A 25,176-nucleotide genomic window follows, 5' to 3' on the forward strand; every position below is an offset into this window, starting at 1 on the left:
GAATTCTTTTCCCATGAGCAACTGGGGAGTTTCAATAAAATGACATGTCTGAAAACACAGATGCAAGTTAGTGTTTTATATATCATCAACTGATTAACATCAAGTAATCTTGAATTTTGAGAGATAATGATAACGTATGACTCTGACTACAATAACAGTGGCACCAAAAGCCTTTCGTCTGTCTCGACTTGAGTAGATAGTTGGATTCAGACAAACTGAAGAGAAAAGGGCCAGTAAAGAGCAGATCCGACTGCCCGCTGAGCCGAGCTCCCTCCCTGTGACTGGATGTGGTGTGCGTCTGTTAGCTGCCAACTGCTCTCCCAATTAATCACGACCCGGGTTCTAAAGTTTCACCTTTGACCTTTAGCGTTGTGTCAAGGCTCAGTGACAGATGGAGACTTTGTGATGTCACGTCAGATCGTCCAGTGCACACACACACACGTAAACACACATTGGCCGAGAGCTGAGATGCGCAGAGGATCACCCATGGCAACGGTCGTTGGGTCAGCGGCTGATATGTCATTGTTAGAAAGCAGCTTGCCCTGTCACAGTCCCAGTGTTTCATTTTGACAATAAACTATTTGAAATGAGTTTTGTGCGTGGCCGCATCTATCAAAGACACTTTGTAGCCACACTGCTAATTGAAAACACCAGTGATCATTCTTAAAAGTGAAAGCAGAGTGGTCCATGCTGAGGAATTTTGTTTATCATGAGCAAGATGCCGAGGCTGAAAGACACTGATTAGCATGAATAAATTAGAAACTATTTCAATAAGTGGGTGATAGCTTATCTTTGAATTACATGCCCAGCGCGGCTCTCCCATTGAAGATTAATTGCCTCTCACAAGGTATTTCGAAAAGTTCATTTTCATCAATTGATTTCCCTTAATTCATGAATTCCCCAGAAGCGCATGAAATTGGTAACAAGCTCTCCATAATCACGCTTTCTGCATCGTTAACTTCATTGGCAATTACTCATCATATGTATTGGTTGTGACATTTGCGGAAGCATGTTATTTTTGCACCATTAGGTCATGACAGGAATATTATCATAAACTAATGGTTAATTACAAGTTAAACAGAAATGGTGTTCATAGTTTCCCTGGATTTCTGTACGGAGCAAAGCTTGTTTCCAGCATGTTAAATAGTGGAACGTTTTATTCTTTTTATCAATCAGCCTGATCAACTCATCGTCTGCCAATAAAATTACTTAATAAAGACCAATACGTGCACACAGAACAACGAAAGATCTGACAACAGAGGCTGTTCCAGCAAATAACCAAGAGCCTGGACATGGGGAAAACTGTTCTCTATATGACTCTGGCAACGTCAGTACATTGCAGGGAACATTTTGGAGGCTCGAGGTAGAATTGTTCAATGCTTTTTCTTTCTCCAAAGCTATCATCACCTCAACAGTACATTATTGTTACCACAGTATTGGGGTCATTTCTGTTTCAGTCAGAGACAGGAATGCTGCCTTGAAGCAAAAAAAACTGGGCCACTGAAATAAACTGAGAGAAGAATTTAACTTCAGGGTTACAAGTAAAGTAATAGGCAAAGATTTTACTGTAAGAATTTATGCCAGGTGCATTTACAGTGATACAATGAGATTAAGGTTCTTATGAAGATGCAGCACCAGAAATAACAACTAGATCACACCCACACAAAAAAACTACTACAGAGGAATCCCATGTTAAAAACAACAATTTGTACTGGCATCATATTAGACCATTTTAAAAACATGAATCTCTGATCTGTTGCAGTTGAAGCTTATATGCAGTATTTCATCACACTGTACTGTTCTCACACTATCACACCCCATCATTGGTCCCTCAGGCGAATTCCTGCAGTACATTAATAGGGTAAATCACTGGATTCATCATACGTAATGATACCATTATGGAATAATGTTCATCAGCTAATGTGCACTTGCTGGGAATCTATTTGTGTCTTTAGTCGTTTGCTGTCTGCTACAACTCCTCACATCTCCATTCTATATCAACCTACCCAACATTTTAGCCACAAGGAGATCTTAGAATATGAAGAGATGCCAAAAACCAGACAAGCAATAAGGGCTGATGAGGTTTTATGTCTCTGCCCTGCCATTCCAGCACTTAGTCCACCTCCTCTATTGCTGCTGGGCTCAAATAAATGGAAAGAAAAAGAAAACATCCCTTTTTTCCTGACTATTTTATTGCTTTTTATTATTAGCGTATAGTTGTGTGTGTTTTCTGTTGAAAGTGATTGAGATTGATATGTTTAATAACGCTATGAGAGAGTAGCAGGTGATATTGGAGATAAAGCTGGAGTGACTTTCAAAGTTTGTGGGCTGGGAGTCAAGAACGGTTTGTTATGTATTTGAAAGCACACACTTCAGGCACTTGAGCATGTGCCAGTGCACATACATAGACATACACCATGCTGTCAGATAGAGTTAGTTTGATTTACAGTTTTGCCTGTCCAGTCCAGTGTACGAATTTAAACCAGTTTGATTTTATGCAAACCAGCTATACTTGCATTTATCATTAAGACACATTCTGGCAAATTAAAAAGTAGCCTACATCAGCAACATGTGTTGATGGTATGACGGCACTAAATCCGACTTGTATTGCTTTAGTAATAAGCTCTATGAAAATGTAATATCATGTTTGTTTATAAATGGACTAATGGTGCCATCAGTGTCTGTAAGGCTGTGCACAATTAACTGCTGAGCCGAGGCCGGCAACATGAAGTTTCAGTAGAGGTGGGTGGGGGGAAGATGCACACAGGGCAGGTTATGTTTGTTTACTTGAAATTTTATGTAGGTTATTTTGGGTGACGAGATGATAGAGATCTCTCAAGCCCCTTTATACTGCTCGATACTGTATCATCGTACAATAGGTTATTTGATATCCTACAAAAATGCACATACAACAGATCTTATGGTATCTAAAGAATTAGCACCCCACACATGATGTGAAATACTTAACGTAAAGTCACACAGGTTAGGTTTAGACAAGTAAAGTTGCATACTTAGCTTAAAGCTGCGTAGGTTAAGTCCAGTTCAGACCAAAGATTTGCAACGAGACGAAACTGTTTTAGAACGTTGCGATGTTGGCATGTTCGTCTGCTGCGACAGGTGCTCTGTCCCCGCTGAGCCCTCTGTTTCCGTCCTCATGTGTGCTGGTGTGGGTCGCTGCTGCGGCTTGCTGTATGTGCTTATGCTCCCTCAGATACACCCATCCTCAATGACTAACTGGCTGCTTACTTCAGTTTTTGTGGCGTATTTATTATAAATACATTCCATTTGATGCTTGTTATGTTTTTCCCCATTCATCACTACTACAAATGCAGCTGTATTATATATTCAGCCACAGAATAAGCCTGAAAAGCTGGAAATCAGGACAGAAGTACAGGGAATTGTTGCATTGAGATGATACACTGTCTCACCTTGTTGCATTGGTGTGAACTGGCAGGTTTTTAGAACATTGCAGAACGTTAAACTTGTTTCGTTGCAAATCTTTGGTCTGAACTGGGCTTTAGGTTTAGGAAAAGAAACATGGTGACAGCGTACCTTAAAATAACTCAAAGTTCATGATGCTGATGCATGATTATGTGGGTTACATTTAATGGTGATTAATTACTTTTTGAAGATATACTGTACATACAAACAGTAAATGAAAACAGCCAGGCGTGGTCAAGAATGGTGTGCCATTAATCAGCCTTGCTGTTCGTTTAAAATGTCTGAATATGAAATAAGTGGCATTGTTGTTTTGCCATTAAGCCGGCAGCAGAGCTAAATCTCAGTATGTTTAGCTCAGTAGCAGTGGCTGAGTCAAGCGCGACACCTTGTTGTAAAAATGTGGTAAACCCGGTCCAAGTCTGGTCCAGTGTTTGACTTTATATAAAACCGATTTAAAAAATGTTTAAATTGGCTGAACCTTACTGTCACTGTTCCTGGGAGACATTTTAAATCTAAATAGTCAACCTTGACCAGCAAATTTACACATACTTTTTGCACACATGGTTTTTGTGCAGTACATATAAGTACACTGACTGACCCCAGCCACTAGGGTTATGTGTTTCTGTCACATGTGGTGAAAAACCTTGCCAATAATGACAATTTTTTCTTTCTACTTGAATGAACTTTTTCCAAAGTTAAGTACTACAAATTATCTGGGCCTGCTTTATGACACTGCAAATGGAGGTAATCCCTTTGAGTAATAGAACCTGTCACTGTTTATGTTTAGTTTCCGTGTCTGACACCTAATTAACGGGCTGAAAGTTGGTTCTTTCTTGCTGCCTGCAGTGAGGAAAGGGAATTGAAAACCTTAAGGAATAGCTGTGTGGGAACTGTCTCATTACTGAGGTTTATATTACGCCCTACAAACACAGGTATATTTTACAGGTATATTATAATCCATCTGTATCAATGTCATCTTAAACAAGCTGCGGTTTGGGGAAGCTTTAGAGTAGGTATGTTTAGAATTGCACAGAGCTATTCAGAGATCTCCTCAGGATTTCTTCACTGTATCAAGGAAAAGCTGAAAAGTAAAACTCAAATCTGCACCTAATCCAATTTCAAAGTGCTGCGTGTCGTTGATTAAGGACGATCCGTACTCAGATCAGTAGGAATCTGTATTTTAATATGACCATCTTATTGTGCTTGGATATGCTCGGGGCAGTTTCAGCACTTTCGCCCATTTCTGCATTTTGTGTAGGATGGTTGTGGACAAATGAAGGAGTGGAATTACAGAAAATGAAGCAGAAATCTCTTTGCTTTTCTCCTGCACTCCCCCTCAGCTCTCCCTGATTCCTCTACCTCCCCAGCAACCACACCGCCGTCCATTACAACAAGTGGCCGGGCTTCCCCTCTGTGCTCTAATTGGAAAGCTGGATGGCAGTAGGTTTAGCCAGTAATGGGGTCCTGCAATTTGGTAGCAGAAGTCATCCTGGAGAGACCTGTCAGAATTCATAGAAAAGCCCAGTTGTGTGCATCCCACTTTGCAGCTCCAGAAGAAAACCCCTGCATTTTAATAGTGCAGCTGTAAGCATTTCCGTAATTCAAGGTGGCGTCATTAGAGGCTTATTTATTCACCCGAGGCGTCTGCCAGGAGGGAGATGACGCCGCCCAGATCAGCTGTGGCAGCTCACTCTCAGCACCTCCCGCAGAGCTGGAGAAGAGGAAATTAGAGAGGAATGGGCAAACATGACAATCATAGCATCGTTACTGAATTAGCACCTAAAGAAAACAACAAGCTGTGTGAATAGGTATGGAGAGATGGGTTATAATGCTCTGTTGTTCAAGGGGCAGCGCAGTCACGACTGTCTCTGATGTTTCAAGAGGTGCAGGAGGTGTAAAAGGGATAATATAGGGTACTCAGAGAGATGCACCCTAGAAAAAAAACATGGTAATGGACTTTGCAGGCTTTCAAGGTAATGTGGTAACCAAGAAATTGGCAAGCAAGAATTTCCGGAACAATGTCTAAAAGGCTTTTCACAGTGGGGACGAACATCCATGTGAATAATATGCACCGAAGACATGAACACAATCTTTCTTTTACCTACTTTAACCAAGTAGTCGCTTGTAGTCACAAACAGTAAGTGAGAAGGGTACCAATTTGTCAAAATGCTCTGATTTAAAGGTATTTCTGAATCAGGACATTTTTTCAAAGAAACGTTTGACACTTGGGAAATATGCTTATTTGCTCTTCTGTGGAGAGTTAGATGAGAAGATCAATACCACTCCCATATCTGCTCATTAAATATGAAACTACAGCCAGTAGCTATTTAGCTTAACAATAGCTTAACACAAAGACTGGGAATAAAGGGAAACAGCTAGCCTGGCTCTGTCTAACAGCATCACAATCAGACCGCCAGCACCTCTAAAAAAATCTCCAATTAACACATGATATTTCATTTGTCTCATCAGTACAGAAAGTGTAAAAATGACAATTTGCAGTTTTACGGGAGCTATGTGCCAGACGATTTCTTGGCTGGAGGCAATAACTTACTCCAGGCTTCAGTGTTTGCCTGGCACCTGATCAGTGCCAAGAAATAGTCCAGCATGTAACCCCTTTGTAAAGTTGTGGATTTTCAAATTTACGGAGGGAGCCAAGCTAGCTGTTTCCCCCTGGCATTGATCTTCTTATCTGAATCTCCACCAGAAAGTGAATTAACATATCCCCCAACATGAGGAACTATTCCATTAAGAAAGTTTTTAAATAAATCAATACATAAAGACATATTTAGCATTTTGCTACCTGTCTCTAGCTTTGGGTCTTAACTGCGTTTAAGTGTAAAAGCATTTTACATTACTACAAAAATCCCTGTACATTGGGGTAAAAGCGGATTGCTTTAAAGGAGCTCTAAGTGATAGTCAGAGCATTAATATATCTGCAAAGCACTATTTGTTATGTAAAGATATAGTGGAGTACTGCTGTCCTGAGCAGAGGACGAGGTCCATTTTTTCTTGTGGTAGACGGTGAGGTTCATGTTAGTGCATGTGTATGGTATCCCTCTGGCTAGCTAAAAGCCCTCAGTTAACACTGTTAGCTCCGTCAGAATTGTTAATTTAGATAGCACTGTCAGCCACCTCCATGTTGAGAGCCACATGCAGACAACCTCTGAATCATAAGCTATTCCTCATATGAACTGTCGACAATGGAGAGTGCAGGAGGCAGGACATGACGCAGATTACATAGCGGTCACTTATCTGATTTGTAATTTGGTCACAGGGTCTCTTGCCGTTCCTTGAATTTGTCCGACGATTTGGCACAACCCCTTACTGAAGTTCCCAGATGTCGTAGTCTCTCCAGTTAGACATTTTTGTTGCCATCTTTGTGTAAAGGATCCTTCTCAATTACCTGCTCTTTTGTCACATGGGCTCAGTCGAACATTACATGGATTTTGTTAAGGAGCTGGGAGGTCTGGTCAATGTCCGATCCAAACTGATTCAGACTTCTGTGTTCTCACACACAGCTTCTCCAGGTTTGCAGTCCACGTGTGAAAGGGACTTTAGATTCGCTCTGACATTATATGTAGCTCTTTTCAACACTTAGTGGAAATTGTTTTTAGTACTTATCGCGCTTCAACTATGTTACAGTCTGCCAGTACCTCGAATGAAAAATTGAAAATATGCACTTGAAGCACACTGCCAAACATTGATTGGGTCAAGGTATTTACTATGCTGCTTCCTGAGGAAGGGCACTGACATTCAGTACGCCTAAAGAATCCATGTTAGACTCTGTTCCTTTCATCCAATCCAGGTGCATTCTCTCTATTTTTGTATGAAATGCAAGACAAAAAAGAAGAAAATGATCCCAGCCATTGTGACCAGAGGTTGAATGCCATAATTCTGTATGCAAATCTTGTACATATTTGCACTGAGTTTCTGTATCACACCAGTGAGAAGGTAATGCCAGAGCTGCCCTTACATCCTGTTCACTGTCAGTGTGCTCACTGCAAGGCTAGGACTGTCCTTTTTGCTGTGTCGACTTTTAACATTGCCACTGATGATAGTGTGCAAACTAAACAAGCCACCACTCATACACACATACACACATTCATATGCATAATTGTAATCCAGTCCAAAATTACCCAGTAATCACTTTAACCATTTAGAGCCAGCACAGAAAAGTAAACATGAACTGAACACTTAAACTTCTGCAGCCACTTGGTAACTTGATTTTCTCATTAGCGGGTGTGGAATTTCAAATAGATTTAAGTTTGTATTTGCCAACTGGAAACCCCCTTCAGTCCTCAATATCAAGTGTCCATCCTATTGCCCCTCGGCAACAATGCTTGCAATGTCTCAGCACTGTAGCCTAGCAACGAGACTCTCACTTATATAAGATCTTGTTTAGGATGCTTTTTTTAATTAGGCACAACAGATGGCTGAATCATATTTTGTTTATGCATTAGCTGTGTCCGAAGTCCCTCTATCACTCATTCACTATTCCCTACATAATAATAAATGCTTCATACTGAACAGTGAGCAGTAAATTAAGATTGAGGACATGTGAATCCTCATTTTGCACCATGGCTGACAGCAGAAATGCAAAAGCAAAAGTAATACTGTAATAATAAGTAATATTAGAAAAAAGTTGCATTTATTTTTGTTCTGTTTTTGGATTTTTTTAAATTTAGGGTTGCAGCGATATACTGCTTTCAAGGTATACCATAATATGAAACATTTTACGGTTATCGTACCATGAACATTTGCTTAGCTATGATATTTTCTAAAAGCAACTCGACGAAGTCTCACCTTTATTTAATTATTCTTAAAAGGGAGACTTTTACACATACTTCAATTAAAAAAATAGTTTTAAGTTTCAATTATATTAATAAAATGTTTGTTTTCAGCCCTCCCGTTTTCATTCCTGTAAAGCCCAGTTCACCAAAGATTCGCGACGAGACAAGTTGCAACAGGCAACTACTTATATAATTTGTAGCTTCTTAAAATATGAATGAAGATAGTGATAGTGAGATACTGGCTACAGTTGTGTTTGTAGTGATGATGAAACAGTGAAAACATACAAAACGAGCATCAGATGGACTGTATTCATAATAAATACACCACAGTTATATAAGTAGAGTGCCAATTAATTAGTCAGTTAGAATGTGTGTGTGGAGGGGGCATAAGCACATGCAGCGACCAGCAGCAGCGGCGACTTACCGTCCGATGCTGCAACACTATGAGGACGGAAACAAAGGGCTCGATGGGGATGGAGCAAGCGAACAAACCGTCTTTGGTTATTTTGACTTAACCAACTGACTCCACTACAAGCCGATTGGCTGTAGAAACAGCTGACGTGCTTTACGTTCTAAAATCAGCCGCCGGTGATTTGACCGGCTGAGTTGCAGGTGACACCATCAGCCAGCTTGAGTCAAAGTCAGACAGCCAGTTCACACCACTGCAACTTTACTCTGCAACGTTCTAAAATGGTTCGTCTTGTTGCGGATCTTTGCTCTGAGCTGGGGTTAAGGGTCATTCTGACTGATATTAGTAATAATTCTGTAATACTGTGATATTTTCTGAAATGGTTGTTCTACAGTGAAAATCTCATACCGTTGCAACCCTATTCTTAACCTTGCCATAATTCAAACTTATAAATATATTTGTGGCGAATCAAATAGAGATGCAGAGAGTAAATATCCCCACACAGCAGTTACCTCTGTCTTTACCTCAAGCAGTTATCTCTGCCAAAGGTCTGAGCTGATTGATGATGTCTAACTAGAGTAGTTTTTAAAGACATGAAATAAAATCACGGGTTATTGTTTGGTGAATAAATTACTATTCTGTTCGCCACAGACGTTGTATTTGTTCTATTTTTGATTGTTCTCACTGATCGTTTATTCTGTTTCCAGGACTTCTTTGTTATTCTCTGCTGGAGCAAACAGTGTTATACAGTAAAGCAACCAAGCTACAGTAGCTCTGAGCTGAAAAACTGAGGGCTCTTCATCTGAACCTTTGAAAACCTCTCAGTCCCTGCTAGGGAGAGATAGGATCAGTAGACAACCCCAACATTTTCAATTTTGTGCTATCAGACACTGAGGAGATGTGTCAACAGTGGGGTCCTACAGCAAGTAAACACAGGAGTCTGACAAGCAATAACCTAGATTCAACATCGCCTCCGGTCCTCTCCCACTGAAGGTCCGCCACTTTCATCTCATTTAGATCCAGATCTGTTGATCAAAAATGACGCCTATCCCCCCGCAAAACAGAAAACACCAGCGCTGAGAATGTTTTCCAGGGCACTCCTTCATATCATTGAGGGCTGTGCCTTTGTGTGGCTGGGTCAATACAGTCTGGGGTGGTACCATTTGAGAATCATAAAGGTTTCTTTTTTTCCTTGCATGATAGAGGTTCCAGTTATATGAGGATTGATGCTTTTAATGATGCACCATCCTGTATTTGTCTGTAGGCTATTTGCTCTTAATATACAATTAGTGCTGGTACAGCCAGTACACTCAGGTTGTGGCGCAGTGTTTATGGGCTTAATGTTGATGAGTAGTGGGCCCAGACCACAAATCATTATTTTCAGTGCAATAAAAAATTACTTTCTTTTTATGCCTCCATGTTGGCGACAGCCGTGGCCACAGGCATTATGTTTTCTGTCTGTCCATCTGTAAGTCCCATTCTCATGAACGTGACATCTCAAGAACACCTGCAGAGAATGTCCTCAAATTTGGCACAGACGTCCACTTAGATTGGTTGGTTCAAGGATGAACTGATTAGATTTTGGCGGTAAAAGGTCAAGGTCACTGTGACCCCGTAGAGCATGTTTTTGGCCGTAATTTAAAAATTCATGCATTAATTAGGACAAAATTTCACACAAATGTCTAATAAAATGAAGTGGTGACATTTTATAACCAAAAGGTCAAATGTCAGCTTCACTCTGACATCACAATAGTCTTCTGTCCGTTGCAGGAACAGAAGGGAAGACATTTGAGTTAGATACATCCTAGGTGTTCACCTTGAAACTTTTCTGATTGTATAGGTCTTCTGTGCTGCCAGGTTGAAGATGCATATGAAGCATCCACATTTTGGATCATGAAGCTTCTTTGCAGTGACATCCATATTTAAAGCATTGTCTGCTGTTATGGCTACATATGGACGGAAATTGATGTAAACTGTAACTGCAATAAGGCTAGTTCGTGGAGGCAGAAACCAGCTGTGTGTGCCATATTTAAGGAGGGAGGATAAGAGGAGTAAAGTAAATCTAAATCAGTGCAAATCATATGGTGGATATTGCCATTCATACTATATGTCCTTAGACACATCTTCTATAGTGCTGCTCATAATAAGAGTGAAGAGGAGGGTGGCTGCAGTTAAACCGGACAGAGCTCAATGACAAAAGAGACCACGTGACTCTAAAAAAGTGTAGGTGGGTCTAAAAAGGAACTCTGGAAATTGTTGAATCAACTTTTCTTTTGTTAGTTTTTTAGCAGGCATCAGGAGGGATCAGAGGGCAGAATAGTTTGAAGCCCCAGACGACTGAGAAGCCATTACTGTAAGGCACAGTCCACTGCAGAAAAACTCCCTCAGAGATTCAAATCTTGCAGATTAAAATAGTGTATCATAAGCCTGTATGTGTGTGCGCCCGTGTGTCTGCATGTGTGCTCGGCTGAATGTGTTTAAATGCCTTTGTGGGTGGCTGCATGTGTGTCTGCGTGTGTTTGGAGCAGCCTAAATACCGAAGCTTTTAACATCAAAGCTCCGAGAGGATTTTAAGTGCCCAGAAACTTGTCAGTTATCATTGTAAGTGATGTCCAGCAGGGACTGTTGATGAGCTGCCCTCAATAGAAAAGAACTTAACTTTTCTTTCTCGAAAATGTGCTTTTCAGGTACTTTATGGATTTATGATACACAGCTTCCAAACCACCTAAAGTGGTTTCAGACCTATGAATCACTGCCCACATCTCATTTTTTGTTGAGTGATTCAGAAAGGTCTGGTTTTGTTCTTGTGAATAGCTGCTTGAGAAACGACTGAGCCAATCGAAGCCTTTGTGGGTGGGACTAAGTGACTGCCAAGCTCTGTCAGGAAGTATTAAACACAGTTACGGTCAACAGCTTAATCACTGCTCAAGATATATTTAACAGTAAAATAAACACAAATTAATCATGCCCATGATGATCTCATTGTTTAAAAAGAAAGGTGTGTGTATCGTGCACTGTAAGCAGACACATTGGGACACTACTGAACACATGCCTTACTTCACTGCTTCGCTAACATTTGCTATAGACTGTTTCAAACTAGACAACATAAACCTTTTAAACAGGTCCCTTTGTATTTCCTGTTGAAATGTTTGTTAATGCAGTAGCTGACAGTAAGTAAACAGGAACCAAGCTGTTGCTTAGTAACAGATAAGCAATGAAACAGTACATAAAGCTATTGTAGCTAATGCTGCATTCAAATGGAACTCATGAGTTCAAGTTTACAACATAGGAAGTCAAGTTCACAAATTGGTTCATATGGTCTCCTCTTCTGAACGTGGTAAACACGACCCAATATGAATGCCTTTAACAGCATACCTCCGAAAAACATATTCACACACAACTATTACCTGGGGACCTCTAGTAATTTGTAATAATCATGAAAGTCATCCGTGATCCTAATTCTGTGCAAATCTACCATATCTGTAATTATTCCAGAAAAAATTACACTGCAAATTTCCTACCATGTTTCACCAAACACAGAGGTCATGTGATAATATTAGTCCTGTGCAAATAGGCATCATTGTGATTTGGGGTTGTATTTAATTTTTTTTTTTTGTTTGTTTTTTCACACCTTTTTCTACCTTTTTCCTGGTTAAGAATTAGGTTATGGAGGCTGCATTGGCAATTATATATGAAAGTTTTGACATCATTTTGGTTGCAAACTCATCTTGCTTCACAGCATGGAGACCCATTTGCAGAAAAACTTAGCTCAAATCCATCAGAAGCGTGTTAGACCAGAGGTCTGATCCGGTGCTCTTATTGTTTTTGAGGCTATCGCTGTTCTGCCTTCACAGGTTGTCCAGCCTTGGCATCACATCCAGGGGATAATGTCAGTAAATTTGAGTAAAATACAGACATTGCTTATCCTGTGTGACTATGCTGCATGAACCACAGATGGGGAGGGGGGGGGACATGAAGTTCTAGTCATGTGCAGACAGGGCCTTAGTCCCTAGAAATGCCTATTATTTTGTGTTTGGCAAGGGGAAAATCAAATGCCTTCCCCTGCAGAGAACATTTAACGAATTGGCAATGTCAAAGTGAATCATGGAATCTGAATAGAAGGTACCTATAGTGAGATTATAGCAAAGTGAGGGGTTATTTAAGTATAGCATGTACTGCTTATCCTCACTCAAAACTGAAACACAGGCCAACTCTCACTGTTAAGACAACTGCCATACCTTCCTTTCCTCTCTAATGTATAATTACATATGGATGATGTTGGTAGATGAGGCACAGGTTGAAAATTTGAAATGCTAATCTTGTGTCTGTATTTCTTTTTTTTTCTAGTTCCTCCCAAGATATATGACATTTCCTCTGACATCACAGTAAACGAAGGCAGCAATGTGTCGCTCATCTGTACAGCCAGCGGGAAACCTGAGCCAAGCATTTCCTGGAGACACATAACCCCATTAGGTGAGTTCACTTCACCTCTCACATACCTATGCTAATGAATGGCTAGGTGGATAAATGGATGGACGGACGAATGGATGGATGAATCGAGAGAGGAAATGAGGAAGCATGGACAGGATCAATAGGTGATAGACTGAGGACGAGAGAGGACTGGTAGTTATGTTGCGGATAAAGAGATGGAAGGGGGGAGGGACGGAGCGAGAAATGGAGAAGGTTGAATGGATTCATGACAGAGGGAGGGAGGGGTAATGGATAGATGTAATAGTATATTCAAGCAACCATACAGTTTCATGGAGACAAAGAGACCTGACTACATATTGAGCTCCTGCAATAATGTTGCCATTCAGCCTTGTGTCGTACGGGTGGAGGCCATGGCTAATTCATTGTTTTTCTGTGAAACACTTCAGGAATAGTGTCCACCCAATGACAAACAGACTCCCTTCAGCTCTAAAGGATGGAGAGAAACAATAGTAAGATAAGAGAATTACTTGTTTACATGCCTAAAAATAGCATGATAGATCCAGCTTTACAATTTAAAGCAAGTGGCTGATGTGTCGACATCTCCAGACCATCAGACCATCAGACATACTTTATCCACTTCAGATTCAACCACTGGTCCATCCCACATATTGAGGCATGTCAAGTTAATGCAACCACTTTCTTCACCAGGCTCACCATTTAAGAAATTCGCACTGCCCAAACATTTTTTTGACATAGTAGTACTAGCATAAAGATGACACAAACCAAATTGTGTACAGTAAACTTATGATCTTCAGTAAGCCATTTCAGGAGCAGCCTGTGTTTCCTGAATCATTGCACCACATGTTATCTAACAAATCCATCTGCAGTGTCTTAAAGACAGTCTTTTGAAAAACTCATCATTTAAAAACAATCACATAAACATAGCCACAAGCGGCAATGCTGGCTTGAAGCCCATTGACCAGCAGAAGGAAGCAGCTCAATTTCCACAATCAAAGCCACAAGCAGAAGTGAGAGGGTTTCAGTCTTCACAAAGCTGAGCAAATTCACTTCAGCTGGTTTAATTCACCATGAAGAAGGAGTGAGACCATTCACACACTTGTTTCATGATAACAATGTATGCAGCATTTCAATAACTGCACGCTCAAAGTCCCGCCTTCTGCTCCCTCTTTATGGGTTATGAGCAGAACTTGGTGGGAACATTCAGGAGGTTGTGCAGGATGTCTACACTGAGTTATATCAGTTATGCCCCAAGACAGCTGGAGTCAAGGCCTACTTCCTCCTAAGTAGTGAAAACCTTTTATAAATGTCAGCCATTTTTTAATTGTTTATTTTCTGACTCTATGTAATAATGATGTCACAATGATGTCAGTTTGTTAGCTGGAGGTAAAACACAACTCCACCACAGGGCTGTAGCTACACAGCAGTTTTGAAATGTCGTCTTGTTGTGTTATTGGGAGCCAGAATGGAAGGAGTCATGACTCAAAACTTAAATTTTATCGCATACCAGCCACCACTGCCCGTCAACAACAACAAAGACAACTGTAGTTAAATGCGATAAGACGAAAGGACTGGACTGAGGCGATCATCAAAAATTCTCTGTGCAGCGCATACTTCATATCAGGTTAGGGGGAAAGTATTAACTGTCAAGAGATGAATAACGTTACGTGTATTAAGGGTTATCATGTCCACCTCATCAGAAATTGGGGAGGTATTAAAAGGAATATTGGATTTCTCTGTAATGCTAACTTTTTAGCGCATTAGCTAACGTTAGCTTCGATAGCATAACAAACCCTAAACACTACCGCAGTCCTGTCAAATCATTGATCCACTGAGTGAGAGCATACGGGTCAGTTTGATCCTGTTGGTCAGTGTTTACTTTTTCAAGCAACACTTGCGGTCCCTCAGAGTCAGTGACCTGATATGGTGTGTTGGTAAATTCAGACTGACGCTCTACACTAAAATGAGAGCCCTGTTGGTCGAAGAAACGGAGCATTATATTTCTACATTAATTAACGAATGGTTAGGTTAATCACACATTCATTGCCAGTAGTGCACTCTGCCACTCCAAGAGTGCTCTGGATAACTGAACGGTACATTCAGACAGCATTCCAAATTTACAAACAGTTCAGTTTGTTTCAGAGTGCGCTCCTGCATTTGGTATGAGTATTTCTGAATGCACCATTCGCATCATCTTCCTCCACTGTCTAAAACAAGCCAACACAACTTGCTAGCTAGCACTAGCTAATGTCTGTGGAGAATTGTTTTGCCTCCAGCTAAGCCCCGCCCACCTAAAGAACATCAGACTGTTTACTAACAGTAAAAGGGTCTATATAATAGTTTGATAATAGTAAGCATATTTTCAAAAATGTTGAACTGTTCCTTTAACTCTGGGTTTGGTATTTCACCTTCAGGTTTTTACATGTGTCCGGCATAATGGAAAATGTTCTTTCAGAAGGCCATTTCCCATGAAACTAGCCACCTCAGCAGTCTGTAATAATACTGTATATATGAGGAGACTGAATAGCTTAGTTTCTGCCTCTCAGTATGGCAGCTGTTAGAGGCTGTTAGTGACCTTAACTGCAGGACCTCCATATGGGTTTACTTTAAGAAATGAAATCACCAGAAGAAAATGATATACCCTTTTAAAATACAAAATATCTATCCTGGAAAATGTATCCACCTTGCTGTGTAAGTGTTAGTATTAAAATATTAAACAAATTATTCCTGCGTCTCACCTCCATCCTTGTACACTTACATTTTAAAATGACACTCTTCAAACACTTGCACAACAAAAGACGCACCAAGCTGTGGACTTTTTTTACTCACTTAAGGCATTAATTAATGTGTTACCACACAATCAAACACGCCGATGTGTATTTAGGATTTCTAGTCTAAAAATTGCAGCTCTCATCACTGCAGGGGGACCTCCAATTTGCTTCTTCAGTTTGTAAACTACCATTTAAGGTGCATTAACAAAGATTTTTTTGTTTATAATCATTATAATTTATTTAGTTGGCTCCTAGTCAGAGCACACATACACCATTAAGTGCTTTGAATACTGAATCCTCCCTTTGAAAACTCATTCCAAAGCATTTAACTGTTGCTGCAAAGCCCCCACCCAGCCACTTCTAGTCCTCCCTCATTTTCATATTAATGGATTAGAGCATGCTGTGCTTATCTGATAGCTGTGAGGATGACTGCATTTATCTTATGGCTGTCAAATCCTCCTCTCTGGTGTGCTTGCCCTGATTGCGTTAGGGGAGTTTTCAGAAGATGATCAAAAGAGCCATCCTCAGAGTCCGAGTGGCAGTCACTCATTCTACTTTGAAGTGTCCACACTTTGAAGTATGCCAGGGAAGAAATGATATGCTGGTCAAATGAAAGGGCCCGGGACTAAATGTAATCACAGACTGTCTCCCAGCACATCAGAAAGGAAGCCATTTGCCATGGGATCTTTGAGTCGGTTATTGTAGTGAGGGCGATTTGTCCAAAGGACGTGGTACAACTGAAAGGTTGTAATAGGCTAATTACCTATCGATGGAATTCCATTAAATCTGTTGGATATGCAGAACAGTCTGCTTCGACCAGTGCCCAGGCAACCTGAATGTGCAGCCACAGCATATGGTAATATTTATCTCAGTTATGAATGACCCAGATAAAAGCAGACCTGCAGCCACCGCCTGAACCAACACATTCTCACTCCCACCTCATCAAATACCAAAGCCTGGTCAGTGGATCTACACATCTCACTCTGACACTCTAGGTACCCCTCCAGAGTCAGTTTTGGACACTCAGGGACGGTGTTTACATAAATTGTGTCTTTTCAAAATAAACTTTAGTTTTCACAGGAAATGTATAGTTTCTGCTTGTTAATTACATGTGGTCCCTATTCAAAGTAAACTTAATGTATATGTAAAAAAATACTTTGTTGTTACTTCCTTAGGTTTAGGTAACAAAAGTACATAGGTAGGTTTGGAAAAAACATGATGGTTTGGCCTAAAGTAAGTACATTTGTTACTAATGTTAAGGAATGTCATGTGCCATACATCACTAGCATAGTATGCTTCACGTTAGGGGTGTGCTTTATCATCTTATTCACAATAATAATGGTATAATAATTTTTAATAATATGAAAAATTCATATTGTGATACTCGCGATATTTCAACTTGTTGACAAGTTGACATCACACTGTTACCACAGCAACAACAAGCATGGCTGAAAGCAAAATTATTACTGACTCTGCGGTGGTTCCAAAAAGAGGAGAAGCTTCAATAAACTGTGGCGTCCTGAATGTTTTATGAACAGCCCCGGACTTCTCAGACTCTTTCAGCGACTCAGCGCTCAGAGGGAACTCATTCAGCGGCTCCTCTGGCAGCAGCACAGCATCTCTCCCTCTCCTCTCCTCTCTCGCCGTGCGCACATGGGAGTCGGTGTCGTCAAGTGATTTTGTAAACCCACCTGCTTGCGTCTCGACAGAAAGCTACATTTCTGTGAATGTGCGATAGTTATGGTATCATAACAGAATATAGTTATTGCAGAAATACACTGAAATACTGTGATATTATTTTAGGGTCATATCACCCACCCCTGCTACACACACCTGCACCCTACGTTGTTATTAAAATAACTCAATTAACTTTTGATTTCACATAGGAAACGAACAACCGTCTCCAGGGTAAAACAGTGCTAATGCTAAAACAGTCATCATTCACCACATTGGCTTTGGAAATTGGTGTCTGTGGCCAACCAGGGTAACACAATCTATTAGAAAACCTTTTGTTTTTCAACCAAGTTTTTAACAAAATAGTTTATTTTCAGTAAAACTTGTTGTACTGTGAGGGTATTAAACTATGAGTTTTGTATTATGATAGTACTAACACCAATTATACCTAATTATACCTTAATTAGACTATATTGTTAAACACCCAGCACCAGTTTTTGTCTGTTTTTAAGCCTGTTTGGCAGAAGCAATCCCTTTCATCGTTTACTCGTGAGGCCAAGCAGGTAAAATGGCTGTAAAATGACAAACATGTCTACATGGCAGGTTTTATTTGCCGGCCTTACTCTCCTCAACACTCAGCCATTTTGGGGTGGGGGTGGGGATTTTCTGCACTGTAGATAGTTCTGCTGCAGCAGTCAGTGAAGTTTGACAGGATGATAAATTGCCCTGACTGACTGTCAAGTTCCTATTCCCACTCCGACTGTTTTGTGTTTGCATTTTTTCCTTCTTTCCCCTTCCTGCCAACCAGCAAACTGCCAGCTAATAATAAACTTTGTGCATCCAGTGAAGTGTGGCCATAAACTGTTTATTGAGACGATAATTTGGCTCAGTATGTGTGCATATAAAGTCAATGCATAGTCTTCAATTAGACAGATGCAAACTGAAGCAAGTACTTGTAACACACAGATCATCTTTGCTGACATGCGACTAGAAGAGGAACTGGTGCCAGCATATGTCTGGAGCTTAATGTGCTTAAAGAATCGTTGCTGTTTTGTGTAATGGTTTAATTACCCGTGGAAAAATTGTGCTTGACAGTGACGTCCTCAGGAGTTTGGGGTGATTGCTGCATGATAAGGTTGCTCATGACTGGAAAGCCTGCCCAAGTCCCGTTATCAGCTGGTGAAATTTGGAAGTGCAAATAAATGTCTCATGCTCTCACTACCCTTATTAACCGCTGTTGATGTGCCCTTGAGCAAAGAGTCTACCCCCAACTGTTCCAGTGCCACAGCTCGGTCACCAGTTGGAAATAATTAATGAGACGCTGCCAAGTTAGTGTGAATCAATGAGATCACGTCGGACCCTAAAGCTTTTCCCTTAGGATTTTGATGTTTTCAAACAGCTTGTATGGTTAAATAAAAGCTGGATTTAAAGGAGAAATACCATTCGAAAAAGCACATTGCTAATACTCCCAGAAGCCAGTCTGTCATTATTAATTTAGCTCTTGACATTACTATACTACTAAATTTACAATAGCTTGGGTGACATGTCAGCTTTTCAGGGTATTGCTTACGTATGGAGTACTGTGCTGTGGTTCCTCACCACTATTTCATAGGTCATAGTGAGGGAGGGAGTGAAATAGCCTTTAACATAGTCTGTTTCAGTCCGGTCTGGTTGGGTGGATGGCTGGGCAAAATTGCTTTGATAAGCTTTTTCAATTGAGATTTGAATCCGTGGGATAGAAGTGTGACCTTTGAAAAGGCTGACTAGAATACTAGAATTCATATTTGATTGTTTCCTGTGATAGGACTCAGCTGGGACACATTTTTCCCTCTCTCTTTCCAAGCAGCTACTGTACATATATCAACTACATAATGTGTGTTTTTTTTCCCTTGCCTTTTCATTTAAGTGCACATCTTCCCCAAAACATCCCCTCAGGACAGACACAGACAGCAGCATCCTCCATACTGACAACTCACTACAGTATGTGTTACTGTAGCCTACTCAAAGCTGAATCCAACAGAACTGGCTTGGTCCTGAGCTAAGTGGCAACAGCAAGTGCCTCTGTACAGTAGCACACTCCGTTTCAGTGTGAACGCTGCAATGAATTATTCAAATTTGACTTTATATCACCGCTATATACCTTGGGTTGTGCCTGCTATGTCGCACTGGAATTTGGCAGCTCTTTAAGAGATGCAAAGTAAGTTTCAGGCGGTCTGTTCACCAGGGATCTCTCATTCAGCACCGGGTTCCTTTCCTCATAGTTTGCAATGAACTGATGCGCAGTTCAAGGACTGACACTTGAGCACGCTTTAAACATGATGGGAGGTGAAAGATAAAGAGATAGACGCTGGCATTTTAAATTTCAGGTATCAACAGCAGGAGCGGTGTCTACTTCCCCATTCAGCTGTTGAGCTGAGTACTGCGAACCAAAGAGGTGCTCGATGGGCACATGCTTTATTGGAGTGTTGGTAACGAAGAGTAGACCCCCTTTTTTGTAACTATAATGTGATACTGAGTTATTGCAACTCAGCCACAGATGATTTCCTTCCAGGCAGCAACTTTAGTTTTTAATTTTCACTACATAACACCCAGCCTCCTGATGAAGCAGGCTCCTCTATATTAAAATAAATGAACCTTTTTTTGATTGTTAGACCCTTAGACATTGCAGGACTTTGGAGCTACAACTGAATATTTTCATTAGTGCCTAATCTGGGTGACTGTGGCTCAGCAGGTAGAGCGGGTTGTCTACTAATTACAGGGTCTTTAAAAAGTTACTTAAAACATTACATTATGGGGCTGCAAGACCACTTTGATGGTAGAGAGACTTTTAGTTATATTTTTTGCTCTGCATTGTTCCTGTCATATCTTTTATATATTAATTCTGTATATTACATGGTCATATTTTACATAAACACTGTACAGCAGTCTGCCTAATTTCCACACAGTGCTTTTGGATCAAGGGCAGTAAAGTGCTTTCTCAAATGTATAAGTTAATACTAACCTTGTAAATGTGTATAGACTGATATATTTTCTATTGGTTTTTGTTCCATTCTTGTTGCAATTCATCACATCCTGTAAAAGTAAGTTATTCTGAATACATACAAAATGAGATTTGGTTAAATACAATTTCTATTTTCTGTTGTATTCACATACTTATTGCAGTGTGTTAAGTATTCATGCTTTGGCCAAGCTCGGCAGATTGATTCAATACCGTGCACTGTGGCAGCCCAGACAGTTAATTAAACAATAAGCACAGTTGAGCCGTAGTATGGAGTCAACTGTTTGTTCAGTTGTTACACACTACATTATGTTCAAATATAATGGTAAAGTAAAATGTATTTTATATTTTTAACTCAAATCCTCTGAGGGATTCATCCACCAGAGCCTACAGGGAAGATTTGTGGAGCCCAGCAGCTAGGGTGGAGGCCAGCAATAGTCATATTCATCGTACATATGAGTGATGATAACCAAGTTTTATTTTGAACCAAATTATTCACCTTTTCTTATTGAATCAATAAAAATATACATTGTGTTTATTGTTGCATCAGTGCAGTGTAGCCTGATTCATAATGCTAACATGAAAACCCCCTCTCTTGAAAATGGTTTGACTCATTTCACTCAATTACACCATCACTTGATGCCCAGGGGCTCTAAAAAACATTTTCCCATTGACTTAAATGGTGAAAGAGACATCTGTAAATCATTGGATACATTTCTTTGAGTGTCACCACCCCCGCAAAGTGACTTGTATCAGTATCCAGATTTGATCCATGCGGTCCAATAACATTTGGAGAGTCTAGTCACACAATTGAATCTTTTTATACCCATTTAAGTTAACAGAGCACTGAACTGGAAGTAGCCAAGTCATTTCATATGCAGCACTTGAACCAATTTGGCTTCATGTGCCACTGAGGAATAAACCAGGCCCTGCCTCCAATGCCGTATCCAGTCCTTTTGATTTATGATCTAAACTAGGACAGGAAGAGCATGTGCATGCATTGATATGGGGGGAGCAGATTTGGGGAGGGCCAATTCACTGGACCCTGGATGGACCTGAATACCCATTGTATTTAGTTCGTAGTTATAAACTACTTCTTTCTTAGTCTTGCGTGGTGAAACCTAGAGAAAGGTCTGGAGTCACCCATTATTATTCTGCTATAGGGAAAAAAAACACTGGGTTGTTTGTATTTCTCTGAACCAATCACAATCATCTTGGGCAGCGCTAAGCCCAGGATGTAGGGACAGTGTCCTTACAAATGCTATTCAAAGATAGTCGAAGGGTGGGAGAATTCCAGCAGAGATAGCTGGCCAGTAGTAGACTTATAGCCACAGTCTACACCAGTGGTTCCCAAATGGTGGGTCCAAAAGTGGGTGGCCGGCAAGTGACTCGCGAATGTGTCAAGCAAAAAGCAACAACTTTATTTTGAAGTACAGTGAATTTCCGGTACAGAGCTTTTATTTTGAGGTGTCGTCTCCTGCTGTAGAGTGAGTGACCAACACAGAGCTACTTGACACAGACAACTAGCTCGGTAACATGGCCAAAAGCAAGTATGACACTGAATATATTAATCTGTGTGGACCTTGAACTAATGACCAAGGAGAAATCTGAACCCTGTGGCTGTACATGTTGGGAAGCACTGGTCTACAACAACTTCCTCTCTGACGTGACATTTATTTAGGGCATATACCATACAGTTTACAAAAGAAAACTAAATTAAATTTCTCAGTGATGTGCACATATGGTACACAGTATTTAATCAACACAAGTATTCTGCATCAATTCTAATGCACAGAAATAATAAAACATGTTGATATAATACTCTCCTCAGTCACAATACTGTAGCTGTTTACTCAGTCTGCTTTTTTTGCTATGTGACGGATGCTGCTTTCAGCCTTGCCTAAGCTATTTTTCTAATCACACAGTCACATAGATCTCTCAGCCCAGCTCGGTCCAGCACCTGAAATTGTGTTTCCCTGCATACAGTGCATTTGGCTAAATATGTCAGCACAGAAAGTAACTGTGAGGTAATTCTACGGGTCACTGAGGTGGCAGCACATGCAATCAGACATGACTTAAGGCTCCTTCGGCCCAGTTCCACTCTCTGGATTTCGGTGGCCTCAGATTGACACGGAGGGAGCAGGGTAGGGGTTATGTATCAAGGCAGAGTAACAGCCTGTTTTTCAGACAGGCCCTGCACATCCTGTGTTCTGGCCCACACCTTGAGTTGGGGCCAGAAGGCAGCAGCACACAATGTAGCAGCGTGGGTTGTTCTCCATTTTCAGGAGTTAAAAGGATAAATTGATGTAGAAAATGCTGCTCTATGCTATAATGGATTCTTCAGCGATGCCTGCCCTATCTGCTTATTGCAGCCCTGAAGGAAGTGTACTCACAGCTCCCCTACACAATGTGGGAAATTGCTTACTGCAACGGGACTTAGCAAGCATTGGCGCTGAATGTGAAATTAACCTCGCTATGATTTCTTTAATTTGCTTGGAGTGACATCTCCCTCAGGTGAGAAGGGCCTCTGTCAGTTTCTCAAATATCTCTCAGCATACACTCACAGACAACTCATGTTAGGTCTCTTGGTGGTTTTACGTTACTTACACCAACAGTGGAGGTTATTTTCTTCCATCTTTTATTCTTTGTATTTTCTCAGCGTACATAATACTGTGTCTGTTATTGTTTCCTGTAATGTCAGGGTTCGGCACTCGACATGTAATGTTCTTCAAAGTATATATCAAGGATGCGTTTCTTGTTAAATGGCTCCTATGACCTTTGCAGAGCCCCCTTCCTGCTGTAATCAATAGGAATACCATTTGCAGCCAGGACGGGATGATGCAACCAAATATACTGGGTTTCATTTATCAAGAAAAGACTGCGGCCTAATTAGATTTTTCAACTGGAAGTTTGTCCATTTGTTTCAGAATTGTCAGTATTCGTGTTTTTGTTCAAACAGAAGACAATAGACCATATCTGACCATATCCATGAGATAGATGTTACAGTAAAAGGCTTGCAAAACAATATTTTTCTTGCATTAGTTGTCATAATTAAGCCACAGTTAATACTTTTAGATGTGGACGATATGGGCACAAAATAATATCCTATTGTTTTGCTGCATATTTACAGCAATTTTTACAGCATATTCATTTGCTGTTATAAATCAAATAATTCTCCTTGGTAGTTGTAGACTAGTCAATAGTGGGATGGTGAGACAGCATACACCAGATGTAACGTGGACCTGTCGACGCCCAGTCAATGCGTTCATATGAGTCAGCTGTCAGTGTTTGTCCCTGTTAGTAGAGACTCCACTCTGCAGTGTAGTTTATACACTTTACTGACACACCAGATCATCATTCATCATTTTCCTCTCTCTTACCGTTAACTCTAAATTTAATACTGATTAAAAGTCATATTACTTTCACATCCTTGTATTTATAATGTTCATCTGTAGTGCAGGGTTAGATGGGGGCAGGGGCGTTGAGGGTATGCCTAATGTTGGCAGGTATGAAGAGTCAGATCTGTTGTTTGTTTTTGTTGTGTTCGCAATAGTGCTGTTTGATTTGGTTAGGTCAGATCTATGGAATATTAACCAGCCATATTTTTTCACTACATCTCAGCCTTTCTCACTCTCAGTTGTACATAAACTACAGGTTATACACTTCTTTTTAACATACAATAATGTGAAATTATTGGTTATCGCATCGGTTATCAGCCATGAGAAGCAGGTAATTACTGGTTATCGGTATCTGTTGAAAAAATTCATATCTGCGCTTCCCTAGTAAATTTTGAAAGATTTTACTTGTGAGTTTATGTTTATTTTTATTAGCAATGCGCTATCAATTCACCTCACACATAAACACTGAATTCAGACACTAGCGTCTGTGTCTCTCACACACGCAGCCAGAGAGGTTAACTATACAAATAATCGCTAACTGTAGCTAATGTAATGGTCATTAATATGTTTATCAACAGCTGAGCCTTTTAAAAGCTTGGTGTTGGATGTAGCCGCTGTTGCTAATTAGTTTGTGCTAAAACTCTGGAGGTCGGTCCTTCAGCATGTCGAGTGGTCGGAGATCAGACCCTTGGCGCAATCCTGTTGTCTTCCTCTAGAACTGTGAAAGACGTCCACACTGCAATATGTTTTGCCTTCTACTCAACATGCTGCAGTTGTTGTTCTTCTTCGCTGTGTTTATTGTGCAGCTTCCAAACCAGGTTTAAACATACATGTACCGCCACCCACTGTGTCGGGTATGTAGACGCTGCCCTTGTTAAGTCAATGACAGCAGTCTGGCTTCGTATTATTAGTGCTATTTATCGCCTATGATTTTAATTATCAGAATAGTGCATAATCATAAAAATGTCTTATTATCGGCATTTTGAAATTGCAGGACAGTATTCAAATACCAGTACTGTAGTGTTTTTTTTCCTCACAATAAGCATCTGTGATTGGTTTTGATCGAACATTGTACCACTGACAATTATAACAATTCAGTCAGCAAAATACACATTCATGAACACATATTTTGAAGGTCAATGCAACATTTCTCTAGCACCACATTGGTCCACATTTAAACTCACATTTAGTCTATAAATCTTTTCACTTTGCCCTTGAGTTACCAAAGCCTAAACACTGTAGTATT

General features: G+C 40.4%; 1 protein-coding gene across 2 annotated transcripts in view; it reads left to right on the forward strand.

Annotated features, from left to right (window-relative positions):
* The window catches only part of negr1 (neuronal growth regulator 1), a 179,023-nt gene that overhangs the window by 73,456 nt on the left and 80,391 nt on the right, over positions 1-25,176 (forward strand). For both annotated transcript variants that reach the window (XM_033621702.2, XM_033621701.2), the window contains exon 3: positions 12,988-13,113. In XM_033621702.2, the coding sequence (XP_033477593.1) occupies positions 12,988-13,113 (126 nt within the window). The remainder of the gene's footprint in view (positions 1-12,987; positions 13,114-25,176) is intronic.

Source organism: Epinephelus lanceolatus, chromosome 6 (genome assembly GCF_041903045.1).
Source record: "Epinephelus lanceolatus isolate andai-2023 chromosome 6, ASM4190304v1, whole genome shotgun sequence".
NCBI lineage: Eukaryota > Metazoa > Chordata > Actinopteri > Perciformes > Serranidae > Epinephelus > Epinephelus lanceolatus.